We start from the raw sequence: 15,645 nt of genomic DNA, 5'->3' as shown, positions 1-15,645 counted from the left end.
ACTTAACATATCCAAACTTATGTAAATTTATTACTCTACGGTTTATATTTGGAACTCATTTTTCCTTAAAACTAGTGAAAGTAAGTAAAGAGAATAGAGCCTTAGAGAGAAGATATTTTTACAAAAAAAAAAAAAAAAAAAAAAAAAACCTAGTCATTTTCGAGAGATAAATGTACCTATGTGACATTTCAATTAGGTTAATCCAACATGTGTCGCAGTTGTTGTAATAAAATCCGTTGAAAGTAAAAGTCCGAGAAAAAACAAAAAAAAACGCGATTTGTTACTCATAATAGCTTAGGAAGACCCTAGTGTGAACTCAATAATGTTAAAAAGGTCAAGATACACAAGAGTGTACAAATTGATTCATCATTAAGACGTGTTGTAAATTAAATTTGGCAGTCAAAAAATAATGGCTCAATCATCATAAATTATGCAATTGGAGAAAATAAAAATAAACTTTGTATACTATATTAATTGCATAAGACCTGCCATTTCCCTGCTGAACGCCTACCCAAATTAAATTAAATTGTTTGTTACATAATTTCCCATCTCATGCCATAAACCAAAGAATTATTCAAAGGCGCGCATTCAATTAAAAGTTCGTTGGGGTAGTTGGTATAGTTGTACCATCAATCTTAATAACCTCATCTTTTCTCTTTTTTCCCACGTTATATTCTCTTGTTCGTTGGTCTACTTCGTATCTTCTTACATACTTTCTTTTCCCTATAAATTACCTTACTCTTTTGCCTCTTTCCCTCCATCCCAAATTTTTTGGAAACTTTCATATTTTTTTTTACATAAATTCTCTCAAAAAATGGCACAAGAAATGAGTCGAAACACGGAAGCCAATGGTAATAGGGGTGACAACAAGATGAGTGGTAACGATAATAATAGTAATAATGGTAACAATTATAAGCTTCCGAACTTCAATCAGTCGGTCCGATTGAAGTACGTTAAGCTAGGGTATCATTATTTAATCTCGAATTTTTTGTATCTAATGTTAGTCCCTTTGATGCTTACGGTCTTAAGTAGTGTACACGTTTCAGTACATTCGCTCCAAGGGTTGGTTCAGTTGTCACTAGACCTTGTTAAGTATAATATGGTCACGGTGTTTATGTGCACAGCCTTGTTGGTCTTTCTTGGTACTCTATACTTCATGAGTCGGCCTAGAAAGATATACTTGGTTAACTTCGCGTGCTACAAGCCCGATCCATCTAGGAAAGTTAGTAGGGAGATTTTCATGGATCGAACCTATAGAGTCGGGGCTTTCACACAAGAAAACATAGATTTTCAAAAGAAGATCTTAGAAAGGTCGGGTTTAGGTCAAGATACGTACTTCCCCGACGCTTTGATCAACGTTCCACACAACCCGTGCATGGACTTGGCTCGAAAGGAGGCCGAATTGGTGATGTTTGGAGCCATTGATGAATTGTTGGCTAAGACTAAGGTGAAGGCTAAGGATATAGGGATTTTGGTTGTAAATTGTAGCTTGTTCAACCCGACACCGTCTTTGTCCGCTATGATTGTTAACCATTACAAGCTTAGAGGCAACATTTTGAGCTACAATCTTGGTGGTATGGGTTGCAGTGCTGGCCTCATTTCCATTGATCTTGCCAAGGAACTTCTTCAGGTATTTATTTATATAATTTTTAATACCTCCGTTTAATATTAGTGGCAACTTTGAAATATTTTATTATTTATCACAGGTATTATATAATCATATCATTTACATAATAACATGCTTAATGAATCTAAATCAAAATTTAAAATTATAATTTTCTTGATATATAGGAGTATGACACTACACTTGATTTTGTTGGTGGGAGTCATTAAGTATTGTAGAATAATGTAGCTCAAATTTGGGCAGTTTCTTTTGGAGTGATTAGGATTCCCTTAAAAGTGAGGAATAAAATTGCTCACTTTTTTTGTTGTCATTTAAAAAAATGTCCCCTATTTCGTAAGCCTATCTAACTTTCTATATATGTCAAAAGTTACTCAAAAATTTTATAAAATAGACCAAAAGATGAACCACAATTTTACTCTTTTATCATTTCTTTTTCCTCGTGTAAAATAATGGTAAAATGGATGTTTATGTACACTCAAAGTAATAAATAGAAGAATTCATGTTTGACTTTTAGGGACATTTTTGGAATTTTGAATTATATACTACTGAGTAGCATAATTTAGATTCTAAGATCCACTCTCTAAAATTCGTAAAGTTTCCGCTTTAAATTTACGCATAGTGATAACTTGTTACACTTTGGATAAAGAAATGTTTATAATAAGATCATTAAATTAAGTGTTCAGCTAATTAATATTGATAACAAGAAAGCATGAAGGGTAGGTCAGTTAGGTCAAGTACAACAACAACTACTACTATATCTTATTCTTTAATTAATAATTTAATTTAATTCCATTGTTCTTATTGGACGTACTTACACATTTGTAAGTCCAATTGTCCATGAATAAGATTATAATTGTCCTTAAATCTTATGTTGCTTATGATTTCCCTAAGAAAGTTGTTAAAATAATTATTTTTATAGTGATATTTATTGCTTAATTGTTTTTTTTTTTCTTAGAAGATTTAATAATTAATTACTCTTTGTACGCAAATGTAGGTACATGGTAACACCTATGCTTTGGTAGTGAGCACGGAGAACATCACACAAAATTGGTACAAGGGAAATGATCGATCGATGTTGTTATCAAATTGCCTCTTCCGTAAGGGAGGAGCTGCCATCCTTCTCTCGAATCGACCTAGTGATAGACGTCGTTCTAAGTACCAACTTGTACACACGGTTCGTACCCACAAGGGGGCAGATGACAAAAGTTACTCTTGTGTATACCAAAAAGAAGACGAAGATATGAAAATTGGAGTTTCTCTCTCAAAAGACCTAATGGCCGTAGCTGGGGAAGCCCTAAAGGCCAACATTACAACCCTAGGGCCATTAGTCCTTCCCGTGTCTGAACAACTATTATTTTTTGTCACACTAGTCGCGAGAAAAGCATTCAAAATGAAAATTAAGCCGTACATTCCCGATTTTAAGTTAGCAATTGAGCATTTTTGCATCCATGCTGGTGGAAGGGCGGTGTTAGACGAGTTAGAGAAGAACCTCGATCTCTCATCGTGGCACATGGAACCATCTAGGATGACACTTTATAGGTTCGGTAACACGTCTAGTAGCTCATTGTGGTACGAATTGGCTTACGCCGAAGCCAAGGGAAGGATCAAGAAAGGCCATAGGACATGGCAAATTGCATTCGGATCAGGATTCAAGTGTAATAGCGCGGTTTGGGAAGCATTGAAGACCATTAATCCAGCAAAGGAGCAAAACCCTTGGATTGATGAGATTGATGATTTCCCAGTTCATGTTCCAAGATTATCTCCTGTTAATAGCTCCTAATTATTCTCATTATTATTCTTAATTTATCGCTTTCTTTTCTAGTATATGTGAAATATAAGTATTAGTTCATCTTATATTTTACAAGAAACTTGAACAGATATCATTTATTTCATCTATATTATGTAGTTTGATTGTTGTAGTTCACAGAAAAAAAGAGCTTTGGACGAGATTAAATTTGTTATATTTTTTTGTTAATTCTTTTGTTACAAATGCGAGCTAATGATAATCAAAGTGTGATTTTATTAATCTTGTATCAACCAATTTCTTATCATTGTCCTTATGTTTTATTTAATCTATAAATTAAAGATAACCACAAAGAGTACTGATGTAGACTATAAAAACGTGTTCCCAAGTAGCGAGAACTTGTAACTCAAATCTTGTTTACAACTAAAGGTCTGTTCTTTTCAGCTTAATTTCAGTTCAGCTTCAATCAGTTCATTTTAGTTCAGTTTCTAATTTTCTTCTCTCATAAACAATTCATTTCAACTTTATTCATTTCAATTCAGCTCCAATCAATTCAATTTAGTAAATCAGAACAGGCCCTAAGTCGTACTCTTATCCACATGTTTGAACTCTGCGAAGTGGTGTGTGTCGTAGCAAGCATATGAGGTACACTCCTATATCTTTCGGTGTACCATCAAATTTGTGCAATTGATCCAACCAAAGACAATTTATTGACAACCTAATCACAAATAATTCATTAAATACACACGTCAATTAATTTTTGATCTTCACATCTTATGTTAAATTATAGTAACAACGTGTAGAGTAATCACAAAACCCCTCTATGAACTATTATAATTAATGTTTTTTTTTTTGACACAATATTATAATTAATGTTAAAAGACAGTTGTAACCACTAGGTTGGTGTGACAACAAAAAAAAGCGTCGTCTTTTTTTCTCTGTTTTGCCGCTCTCTTAAATACCCTTTATATGAGAGTCCATTGAGCTTGAATGTGGATGCTATTTATGCAACTTGGGCATCACATACCCAGTGCGATATACTCTATTTGAAAGGCCGGAAGGGTATATGAGATTTGAATCCGTAACCTTCTTATCATGTTGGCTCTTGATATCATGTTAATGGACCAATCCAACCAAAAACTTAAATTGATAGTTAAAGCCTAGGATTGATGTATAAAGTCTATCATCATTTGCCGCCATTTCGCAACACCACCTCTAGACTAGCTCTTCCCCTCGGCAAAGAGGTCGACGAGCTAGAATTCAACACTCCTTTAATTTACTCCCCTATTTAGAATCGTCGTCCTTTTATAAAATGAGTGTAGCAGCAAATTTAGTATGAGAGGTTTCCCATCAAATTCTACAATTTTATCCATAGCCGTTAAAATGTTCGTACAACAAATTAAGTAATTGAAGTATACCGGCTAGTAATTGAAGTCTTCGATCATGCATCTTAATGCATGTATCATCCCATCTTAATCATCTTAACTACTCCTCATTACGAAATGAGTCTCATATTTTGCTTCTTAGAATTTGGATGACGTGTCTGGAATTTTGGACACCAAGTCTCAACTTTTAAATCTCATACTTCCTCCTTTCTTTTATTATTGCATCACTTGTCTTTTTAGGAAGTTTTACAAATATTGCACCATTTCCTCTTTAGAAAAAAAAATTATTTGTGTTCACACTACAAATACCCAACATATCCTTACTTTTTCACACTTATTTTTTAGTTTATCAATATGTCACATGGGCAATTTTATATTTTTACCTTTCTCTCTCTTACTTTTTTCCACTACCAAAATATTTGTACACAATTCCTATGGTGCAATAATAAAAAACGGAGGAAGTATTTAAAGCAGTTTGATTTTAAATCTAACATTACAAAGTACGGAATGTAAACACATGGTAAATCTTTTTCACCAATACTTTTACTTCGCGTTAATTCATTGTTCTTGCATCAGGGAAAAGTTAAAATTAGCTTTAAAATCTAAAGCAACTTTAGCGAGTATACTTCAACAATGCCTAACATAATACAATCACAATGATTTTTTTTAGTTTTTTTTTTCGAAAGAAATTTACTAGTAAGTACAGCTTTTTTTTTTTTTTTTTTTTTTGAGGCAAAAGTAATTAGAGGTTAGAAGTAGAAACAACATTTATTGGTAAGGTGAAGTGGGTCGTACTAAAATGCTCAAAAGTAGCCAGAGCCCAGAAGCTGATGAAAATACCACAAAATATTGCTAACGCTTAAGGACCCATGCAACATTTGGAATAATTAGTACACAACTGCACACACTATCGATTAGACCCTTGGAATTTATCATCCATCTTGAACTAGTCTTGGTGGAGATTTGTTAAATACGGGTTTAGGCCGCATCAACAAATCAAGAGAGAAAGAGAGAGAGAGAGTCTAATTCAAAAGTCCAAGGAGGTTCCATCCCAAAATCATATAACAATAGGAAGAGTAGCTTCTTAGCCTTATAAAGTTATTAACTCTTTCTTCTTCAATCAATGTGAAACACTTACATGTGGTGATACTTGGGAGGTCTGTTGTTCAACAAGATTCGACACCTGCTTATGGACTAATTGTAGAGAAGCAATAATTGGATCTCTAATCTTCGAGTAGAATGAAGTACAAAGAGAGGAAATCATGCATCAAATGTTGTAAAATCGATTGTTTTATACTCTATCACGCCTCCTCACATGAGAGTCTTTTGGGCTTGAAATACGAATGCAGCATTAACCCTCTACATAACCTGCACAAGGCTCTGATATCATGTTAAAGGATCAATTCAAACAAAAGTTTAAACTGATGGTTGAAGCCTATGAATATGTTTTATAATCTATCAAAAAATCCCAACATGAACTATTAAAGGGTGATGTGATTAAGGGTTTGTTCACATTTACTGAACTGAGCTGAGCTGAACTGAACTAATTGGAGCGGAACTGAACTGAACAAAACTGATTTGAGCTGAACTGAACTCAACTGAGCTGAAATGAATATTTTATGAGAGAAGGAAATTAGGAGTTGAAGTGAACTAAATTAATTGGAGCTGAAGTGAACTGAACTGAACTAAGAAAAGTGATATTTAATGGATAAGTTTTTTAATGGATAACCTTATCATTAATTGATTTAATTTTATATTCGAGTAACTTTTAGTTTTATTTAAAGTAATTTTTATAATGTACTCAAATTATAATGCAGTATTTATTGTAAACCTGTCTTATTTAAATGTTTTGTGTTAATAAGCTAGTATTATTTTTCTATTTTAGAGGATTTGATGTGGCCACTGTTATTGATTGCACACGCCTTTGTGTACAATTGACTGCCAAACAGTTGGCTCTCTGAATAATTAAGTCATAAATTATCCGTAACAATTAGCAATATTAGCTCGATAAGATATGACTAATTAAATTTAGACGACAATCACCCGTGCAAGTTTCTTATTTATACGAAAAAGACCACTTCATTTGTTCTAGATGCCAAAAGAAGACTGTATAAAATGTAATATGAATATAGGGAAATTACCCTTTTTATTTTTATATATATATTTTTTTAATAAGAATGTCAATTTACTAAACTACCTTTTTATAATAATAGTTGGGTCATTTTCAATATTTACTCACTTAAATAAACATATTAATAAATAAATGAATTCATAAATCATGATAATTTTAACTATAATAAGAAACATTTTATTTTGCGGATAAATTAGTTTTCTATCGTGTGTGATTATGAATTTTGGATGAGTTTTACTCATGTTAAATTATGACTTGAAATCTAGTACGGTTGACTTTGAACGCAGATATCTCTCAAACTACAAATGATTTTGATGTGATTCAAGTTGGAGGTGATATCTTGGTTCAAGAGCTTTCCAACGATAGGTCATATGCCCAATTCCGATAAGAAACGAAAAAGTTATGGCCGTTTTACGAAGAACTGACGCTGCTGGAAATATGCCGACGAAGTACACGAACACGACCATGCCTAGTCAAAATTTCAGTTTTTGGTATCCGATTTTAGCTTAATTATTTTAGGGATGATTTTCTAAAATTATAGTAGTATCTTTTCTATGACGGTTATTTAAGTATACTTGGGGAACAATTTTAGGGTTTTATTAGGGTTTTCTTGTGTTATAAAAGAAACCTTTAGTTGATCATTTAGATCATATCTTTTGAGCCATTAGATTTAAGACTCCTTGTATTATTCTCTCGTTCTTTAATTTCTCCATTATAAAGAAGAAGCTCTCGAATTCCTCATCTGTGGATGTAGGTCTAATTTGACCGAACCATATAAATCCCGTGTTCTTTATTTATACACTACTAGAAATAGGCCGAATTCCGACGTAAATGTTTCGACGGACACGAAAATTCGTCGCAAATCACAAAATTTCCAACGGAAAAAAATTCTGTTGGAAATTTTCGACGGGATTTTATTCCGTCGGAACTTTCCGACAGATTTCAAACAGTTCCGACGGAAATTTCGTAGGAAAGTATGTTTCGACGGAAAAATTCGTCAAAAATAAAACGGAATTTTCCGTCGGAAAAGCATCTGACCACATTTATTTTAAAAGGTAGAAAATTTCGTATAAATAGCTAACCCTAAAACCAACCCCCCATTTCAGTTCCCATTTTCTCCCTCACTCTCCTCTTTCCCTCATCGCCGCGCCGCACTCCCTCTCCTCTCTTCATTCTTTATCTCTCCTCTCTCGATCTCCTTTGCTACTCCTCTACTCTTTATTTCTCCTCTCTCGATCTCCTTTGCCCACGAAGCTTTTTCGACCATATTCTTGACCACATTCCCGGCGTGTTATGGTTTTAAGGTCAAGTTCGACAATGGAAATGCTAGATCTAGCGTTTTCATGGTCGAATTTGGCCTTATATAACCAATTTTCGGACCAATTTCAAGACTAACCATGGTTGAATCGTTGTGTATGTTTTTTGTTCTGAACTTCAACTTTTTTTGTTCTGTTTTTTTTTTTTTTTTTTTTTTTTTTTTTTCTTTTCGGGTTTCAAGTTAACTAGATCGAATATATGTGGTTATGGTTGCTGTTGGAGTTCGGGTTCTGGGTGTTGGGATTTTAATTTATTTTTTTTGTTAATTTTTGGGTTGTGATGGTTGTTTCGGCGATGGCGGTGGTGGTTTAAGGTGGCTCGTGGGGTGGTTTGTGTGGGTTTTGTGGTAGATCTAGGCTGGTGGGTTAAGGAAGTGGTGGGTGATGATAGCGGTGTGGTGGTGGTGGCGTTTGTGTGGGTTTTGGTTAGGTGGGTAGAGGTTCTGGTGGTTGTGGGTGGTGGGGTGGATCGGGACTGTTGATACGGGTTAGGGGGCTGGTGGGTTAAGGAAGTGGTGGGGGATGATAGTGGTGTGGTGGTGGTGGTGGTGGTGGCGTTTGGTGGCGAAATTGGTGGCTGGGGGATGATAGCAGTTGTGGGTGGTGGGGTACCTTTTTTATTTTTTATTTTTTATGGCAGCGGTTTCCGACGGAATTTCTGTCGTAAAATTCCGACGGATTTTGACGGTGTCGGTAAGCATGTTGCGAGGAAAAAATCCGTTGGAAATTCCGTCGGAAAAGTGTTTCCGATGGAATTTTCGTCGGAAAATGTCGTTTTTCCTACGACCGCTTTTCCGACGACAGCTTCCGACGGAAAACAAGGTGTTTCCGACGAAAAATTTCCGTCGGAAAACGCTCTTTTTCTAGTAGTGATATTCTCTATTGTTTTTCTCGTTCTTATTTTTCATTGATTTGTTCCGCATTAATCAATCACAATTACACCCTTATTTCCTAAGAACTCATAAATAAGTCACTTTTTTCGGTTGAAAAGAAAATTACATCAATTGAAATGCAACCTTTTCGTGAGTCAGGTCTCTCTAACCATGTCTACTATGCACTTTTGACTATGATGATTTTTTTTTGTTTAAAATAGAAAATTACTTTTAGTATATCGTGTAAGAATGGTAGAACTCAAAGTATATTAACCATTAAGGTTTTTGGTCCTTCCATTAAATTAGCTCCATGCTAAACAAATAAACAATTTTAAATTATAACTAACAATTAATTTTGATTGAGTTGATCCTTTAATTTATCAAACATTGTTAATTTTTCCATGTGGCACCTCTCCATAACAATTGCTTTTCATTATTCTATAAAATGACCCTTCATTCTACAATAACTACTTTTTTATTTTTATTTTTTATTTTTTATCCTACTACGCTGAAACAAGTGAAGAAAGCTAGACATTTTCTCCATATAGTTTTCTTTGTTTCTTAGAAATTAAACCCGCTTGTAGAGCTTTATTTACTTATTCTTGCTTAATTTAATTTTATTGAACTTTATTTTTGGTTTAATCTTGCTTATTCACTACAAGAAAATAACCTTTTCGTAGCGATTATTTTAACCTTTAGTATCGATTGTAATTGCAACAAAAAGCTTTCCCAACGAATGGTCATTCGATACAATATCCCCCATTGCCTTAGCCTTTAGTAGTGGGTTTCAATATCGCTGGGGTTGGCCTCAATAATCGATACGAAAAACTACATCCAATCGTGGTAATTATTGTAGCGATTACAATCGCTATAAATGTTTAACTCATTTTCTTAAAAAAAAAAAAAAAATACATGCGTATGATCTTTACAAGATTCGAACATGCAACCTCAAACTCTTATATTAAATGTTTCACCAATAAACTATGACATATTTTATGTATTCTTTGTCAAACAATATTTATATATCTAATGTTGAAAAGGCTTTTCGTATCAATTTTTAGGATTTAGTGGCGATTGTAAATGTTACGATTTCTCAAAATTATATAAATGTGTAAAAATAGTGTTGATATGTATTATTATGTTTTCCGTATCGATTTTATATGGGAAAACCATGGAGATTGTAAAAATGATGCCACATCCTTAATTATTTCACAAACATACTTGCATATTGTAGTGAATGTACAATCGCTACGAAATAATCGCTACGAAAAGTGATTTTTCTTGTAGTGATTTTTGCTAAAACTTACAGAAAAAAAAGATATGAGTTGATCAAATAGTTTAATTAAATCAATCTAAATTATGAGTGAGTACTGTGTAGTGTTGAATGTTCTTCTCATCATAGTTTTTATTTATTTTTTATATATATATTTTTTTTATATTTTTTTTTAATTTTAAATTTTAATTTTTAATTTTATGGAGGCCATCTCATGACTCAAATTCTAAGTATTGATTTGTGGGATTTAACAAATAACAATTGTCTTCAACCATTAAAAAAGAATAGATTATATCTTGTGTTGACTCTAACTAAACCCTATATGATGACGACCTAATATAATTTTATTTAGTAGAGCAATATGACTATGAAACATGGTGACCCATGAATATGAATATGTATGAATATGAACATGAACATAAACTTGTGAGAGATTCGGCGGTCAATTGACTTGCAATCGAACACAAAAGTTAATTGTTGATAAATAAAAAACACGTAGAATTGGAGATGGAGTGCAAGTTTATTGAGATAATATCATATCTTTGTGATTTAGTAGAATATTTTCCATATATTTATCTTTCCTATTTTTCCAAAGATCCTAAGATATCTTATGATACTAGGACTTGGAATTGTATCTCTATATATTTCCCAAGTTGATTAATGAGAAATCAAGCAATACAAAAGCTATTCATTATCTCTTCTCCCTAATTTGTCATGGTATCAAGAGCAGGATATTTTTCTTGATTTTTTTTCTTTCTAAACCACCATGGCTGGTGATGATGTGCCGCCGCCATCACCACCGACCAAAATTGAATCAAATTCCCCTTATTATCAAGGTCCTCAAGACAGACCTGGAGATTACATTACTCCTACTCGTCTCAAAGGCAACAACTTTGATGAATGGGCGGCCGATATTCGGACTGCCTTGGAAGCCAGACGCAAATTCGAGTTTCTTGATGGTACTATTACGGTACCACACCCCCCCTTGCTCAAAGTCCGATTGGACAGCCTTGAATGCTATGTTAATTTCTTGGTTTTCCAATACTATTGCCCCTGAGATTAAGTCTTCCCTGTCCAAATTTAGAGAAATCAAGCCGTTTTGGGACCATCTACAGCAACGTTTTGCTCAGACCAATGGCCCTCGAATTCAACAACTCTGATCATCTCTTGTGCGGTGTGAACAGAGCAAGTCCATGGCAGTCTCTGTATACTATGGTAAATTGCACGCTCTTTGGCTCGAATTAGATCACCACGAGCCTTTAATCTCCTGCTCGTGTTGCTCGGCTTGTACGGCAGGTCGTCTCCACGAGCAACGCCGAGATCAGTCACGCTTACATATTTTCTCATGGGTTTGTACCCAGATTACTATTCTTCTCTCCGGTCTTATATTCTTTCTCAATATCCCTTACCTACTCTTGATAGGGCTTATCAGCTAGCCGTTCAAGAGGAGCGGGTTCGCAATGCTCGGAAGGAAGCTGAAGCGTCGACATCCGATGCTGTTGGTTTCGCTTTACGGGCTAATACAAGTGGTCGTGGTTCTATTTGCTCTCATTGCAAAAAGCAGGGACACGATTTCTCAAATTGTTGGTTCAAGGCTCCTTGTCCACATTGCAAGAGAAAGGGGCACGATCCATCTCGATGTTTTGAAGTTGTTGGGTATCCTGCGGGTTGGACAGCAGGCCCGAAGACCGGAACGCCTGGTCAGAGCAAGGGGGGGCCTCGGGCTAATCTGACAGCAGCCGATTCTCAGTCTCCCACATCTTCTTCGTCTCAAGCTTTCACCGCCGAGCAATGGAAGGCACTGTCGGGTTTTATTGGTAATGCTAAAATTCCTGACAATCGCCTACATGGTAAGTTTGATGATTCTTGTTGGATTATTGATACCGGTGTGACTCGTCACGTTACCGGTAATCAATTTTGGTTATTTGACACACGTTATGTTGAATGCCCTGTCGGATTGCCAAACGGTGACAGTGTGCTTGCTACTTTGGAAGGATCGGTCACATTGTCCGATCAAATAACTATCACTAGAGTTCTTTACGTGCCTAATCTTAATTGCAATTTGCTTTCTGTTACTCAACTCAGTGATCACTTAGAAGTTGTTGTTCAATTTAACTCATATATGTGTGCTATACAGGACCGACTGAAGCAGCTGATTGGAACGGGAATTAGGCGAGACGGACTATATTATTTCTTTGGCAAACCGACAGTGGTGCAACGGGTTTCTGCTGTTGAGGCAACGACAGATTTGGAGCTTTGGCATAGAAGAATGGGGCATCCTTCAGAGAAAGTAGTTAAGTTAATTCCGCATGTTAGTAACAATACAAGTAGTTTAAATAAAAGTTGTGAAGTATGTTTTCGTGCTAAACATTCTAGAGACAAATTTCCCTTGAGTGACAATAAATCTTCTAGAATTTTTGAGAAAATACATTGTGATTTATGGGGTCCATATCGTCATGTTTCGTCTTGTGGGACTCGTTATTTTTTAACCATTGTTGATGATTATTCAAGGGCTGTTTGGATTTATTTGTTGATCGATAAAACCGAAGTTTTTCAGATGTTTATGGCTTTTGTTGCTATGGTTGATAGACAATTTAATCAAACCATTAAAACTATTCAAAGTGATAATGGTACCGAATTTAATTGTTTGATTGATTTCTTTACCGCTTCTGGAATTATTTTTCAAACTTCTTGTGTGGGAACCCCTCAACAGAATGGGAGAGTTGAACGAAAATATAAACACATTCTTAATGTTGGGAGGAATTGTATCTCTATATATTTCCCAAGTTGATTAATGAGAAATCAAGCAATACAAAAGCTATTCATTATCTCTTCTCCCTAATTTGTCAAAGTTAGTAGCCGTAGGCCCTAACCATGCGTTGTAGAGGTAGTTCTAATGCAAAAAATAACGTTGGTTATTACTTGTATTTGGTAGTTGAGCTAATTAATGTTTCTCATTGCTCATGGATTAGAATTAGCGTGCCGACTAGCGAGCGATGGTGACTATTGAAGTATTTTAGTGCTATAGTTTTTGTTCCTTCATACTTCACAAATTGGTTAATTATTAATTTTAATGAGATTGTGAGAAATGAAAAAGTATTATTGAGTCTATTAAAAAAAAAAAAGTATTATTGAGTCACACGTTTTGATCAAACCTAGGGTGGAATTAAACAAGGCAGTCAACGTTTCACATCTTTATCAAACCATGATTAACTTTTATGTAAAATAGCAATATACTAATAAAAATTAAATAGATCTTATATATCCTAACTATTAGAAGGGGACTATAACCTAACCACTTAAAATTGAGTCATGAATTCGATTAGCCCAAAAGGTAAAACAGGTGGGATACTATGAACACCAAAAGGAAAAAAAAAACAAATCAATACTCCGTATAATTTTTATAAGTATTTAGAAAATTAAATGAGTATTTTCACCAAAACAACTATGATTATTTTTTATTAATGATTTTTTTTCTCTTTAATTCGGGAAAATACAAGTTAATCTGCCAGATAAACGAATTTTTGTTAATCTGATGGTATTTTTGTAAATATATTAAAAAAGCAGGGTCATTTATTCATTACTTTTGGTGAGCTGTCCAATTACTGTTTGCTTTTTACTTATACTGTTTGGTGAGGAAATTACACATGTACCCCCTCAACTAGTACATGAAAAGACACATATACCCCTCCACTGCTACTTGAAAAAACGGTTATACCTCCAGATAAACAAATTTTGTTTATTTGGGGAATTGACTGGGTATCCCTCCTTTAATTCAACAAAAAGTTTAACCTGATAGTTAGATTGATCTATATACTCTGGCCTATCACATCCTCTTATGTAACATTTGTCTCACGTTTTCTATTGATACCATATTAATAGATCAAATTAATCAAAACTTTAAGCTGATGGTTGAATCTCAAGATCAATTTATATACTCGATTAAAAATATACCAATATACTAAAAGGCAATGACCTAAAGACAAAATATAGACGAGATAATATATTTTACTTTGTACTTCATTATCATTAAAAAAATAATTGATCAAGCTAAATGACAAGAATGGTTGATGTACTTGTATTAGAATTTAGGGGGATGTGGCCTGTGGGTGTTACAGTCTTAAAGAATGTACGTGAAGGTCTTGTACTATTTTACCTCTTTCCTTTCCATAATTAAATTGATATAAATATAATAAATATTGTTTGGGCCAACAAAAAATCCAAACAAGATATTTTTTTACCAATGGATGCCTAGTATAATTCCATCATAAAATCAATTGATATTATTATGGAGTATTTTGCTAGAATGTCAAAATAAACAAAAATGAAAATTTAGACATTGAACAAGTATATACATTATACAATGTGTGCGAAACTAAAAGGTAATGTTAAAGTAAATTCATACGAGAAAAATATCCCTCATAAAAAAGTAGGGGCAAAAAACAACATCGTCGTTAACCAATTGCTTCCTAACGTGAAGTATTTATTAGCAACAACAATCAACAACACTCCTAGAATTACATGGAAGTCACAATTCTTAAAGAAAATACTAAAATCCAAAGAGTTTATGTATGCACTATGCATTTTTACATCCATTATGTATCATATGTAACATATGCTTTATTTCTCGCTTCAAGCTGTGAACATTCTAATTAAATATTAAGGTGGATCTATAATAAATAGAAAATTATGAAATCTTTATACCATCTTCCTAGCTAATCTAATTACAATTAATTAGGAAAATAAAGATTATACATTTCTAAACCAACCAATCTCAAACAAGCAATACCACAAATTCGCAAGAAACTATGCCAAGCTAGCTGCCTATAACACAGACGTGACCTAGTGACCCCAGGCATGCATCTTACGGAGTACAATTTTTTTAATGTTTTTACATCGTGTTCATTGTTTAATTCATACATTCTTTCACATCGCTATTTGCATATACAATGTTTGAGAAGGGGTTCACAAATTTGTAGATTTCCGACCAATTTATCAAATTGTTGTAAATTATTGATTGACAAATGTTTCAATCTCGTATAAATCGTCATCATCTTGTCTATTTGCACTTAATCAATTCTAATAGTTCAACTAATACAAGCGAATCAAATATAATAGGGATGGAGATGAACAATCACAACTAACTACACTTGTGTAGCTTTACTATAACTAAAAGAGAAAACTATAATAAACTAGCACGATAAAGGGAAATTAAATAACCTAATTTCCCGGAAAGATTAATATAGACTATTCCGGCCAAAACAATTTTTTTTTTGACATATATTGTACATAACTTTCAA

General features: G+C 33.9%; 2 protein-coding genes across 2 annotated transcripts; both read left to right on the top strand.

The window, feature by feature from the left end:
• The first annotated feature begins 554 nt into the window (after positions 1-554).
• LOC110698128 (3-ketoacyl-CoA synthase 11-like) lies at positions 555-3,529 on the top strand. Its single transcript, XM_021875539.1, has 2 exons — positions 555-1,630; positions 2,619-3,529. The coding sequence occupies exons 1-2, from the start codon at positions 815-817 to the stop codon at positions 3,402-3,404; spliced, it is 1,602 nt and encodes a 533-aa protein (XP_021731231.1). The 5' UTR covers positions 555-814; the 3' UTR covers positions 3,405-3,529.
• A 7,319-nt stretch (positions 3,530-10,848) lies between these two features.
• On the top strand, positions 10,849-12,794 carry LOC110698127. The gene is made up of 2 exons (XM_021875538.1): positions 10,849-12,195; positions 12,483-12,794. Exons 1-2 carry the CDS (start codon positions 11,691-11,693, stop codon positions 12,515-12,517), a joined length of 540 nt encoding a protein of 179 aa, XP_021731230.1. The 5' UTR covers positions 10,849-11,690; the 3' UTR covers positions 12,518-12,794.
• The last annotated feature ends 2,851 nt before the right edge of the window (positions 12,795-15,645 follow it).

Source organism: Chenopodium quinoa, unplaced genomic scaffold, assembly GCF_001683475.1.
Source record: "Chenopodium quinoa cultivar QQ74 unplaced genomic scaffold, ASM168347v1, whole genome shotgun sequence".
Lineage (NCBI taxonomy): Eukaryota > Viridiplantae > Streptophyta > Magnoliopsida > Caryophyllales > Amaranthaceae > Chenopodium > Chenopodium quinoa.
Note: the sequence above shows the minus strand (reverse complement) of the source record. Positions and strands in the feature narration are given on the sequence as shown.

Excerpts from the sequence above, each read along its gene's own strand:
- LOC110698128 (XM_021875539.1), top strand. The coding sequence starts at position 815 with ATGGCACAAGAAATGAGTCGAAACACGGAAGCCAATGGTAATAGGGGT. Across the intron at positions 1,631-2,618 it reads TTGCCAAGGAACTTCTTCAG|GTACATGGTAACACCTATGC; the intron begins GTATTTATTTAT and ends ACGCAAATGTAG.
- LOC110698127 (XM_021875538.1), top strand. The coding sequence starts at position 11,691 with ATGGGTTTGTACCCAGATTACTATTCTTCTCTCCGGTCTTATATTCTT. Across the intron at positions 12,196-12,482 it reads TCCTGACAATCGCCTACATG|GACCGACTGAAGCAGCTGAT; the intron begins GTAAGTTTGATG and ends TGTGCTATACAG.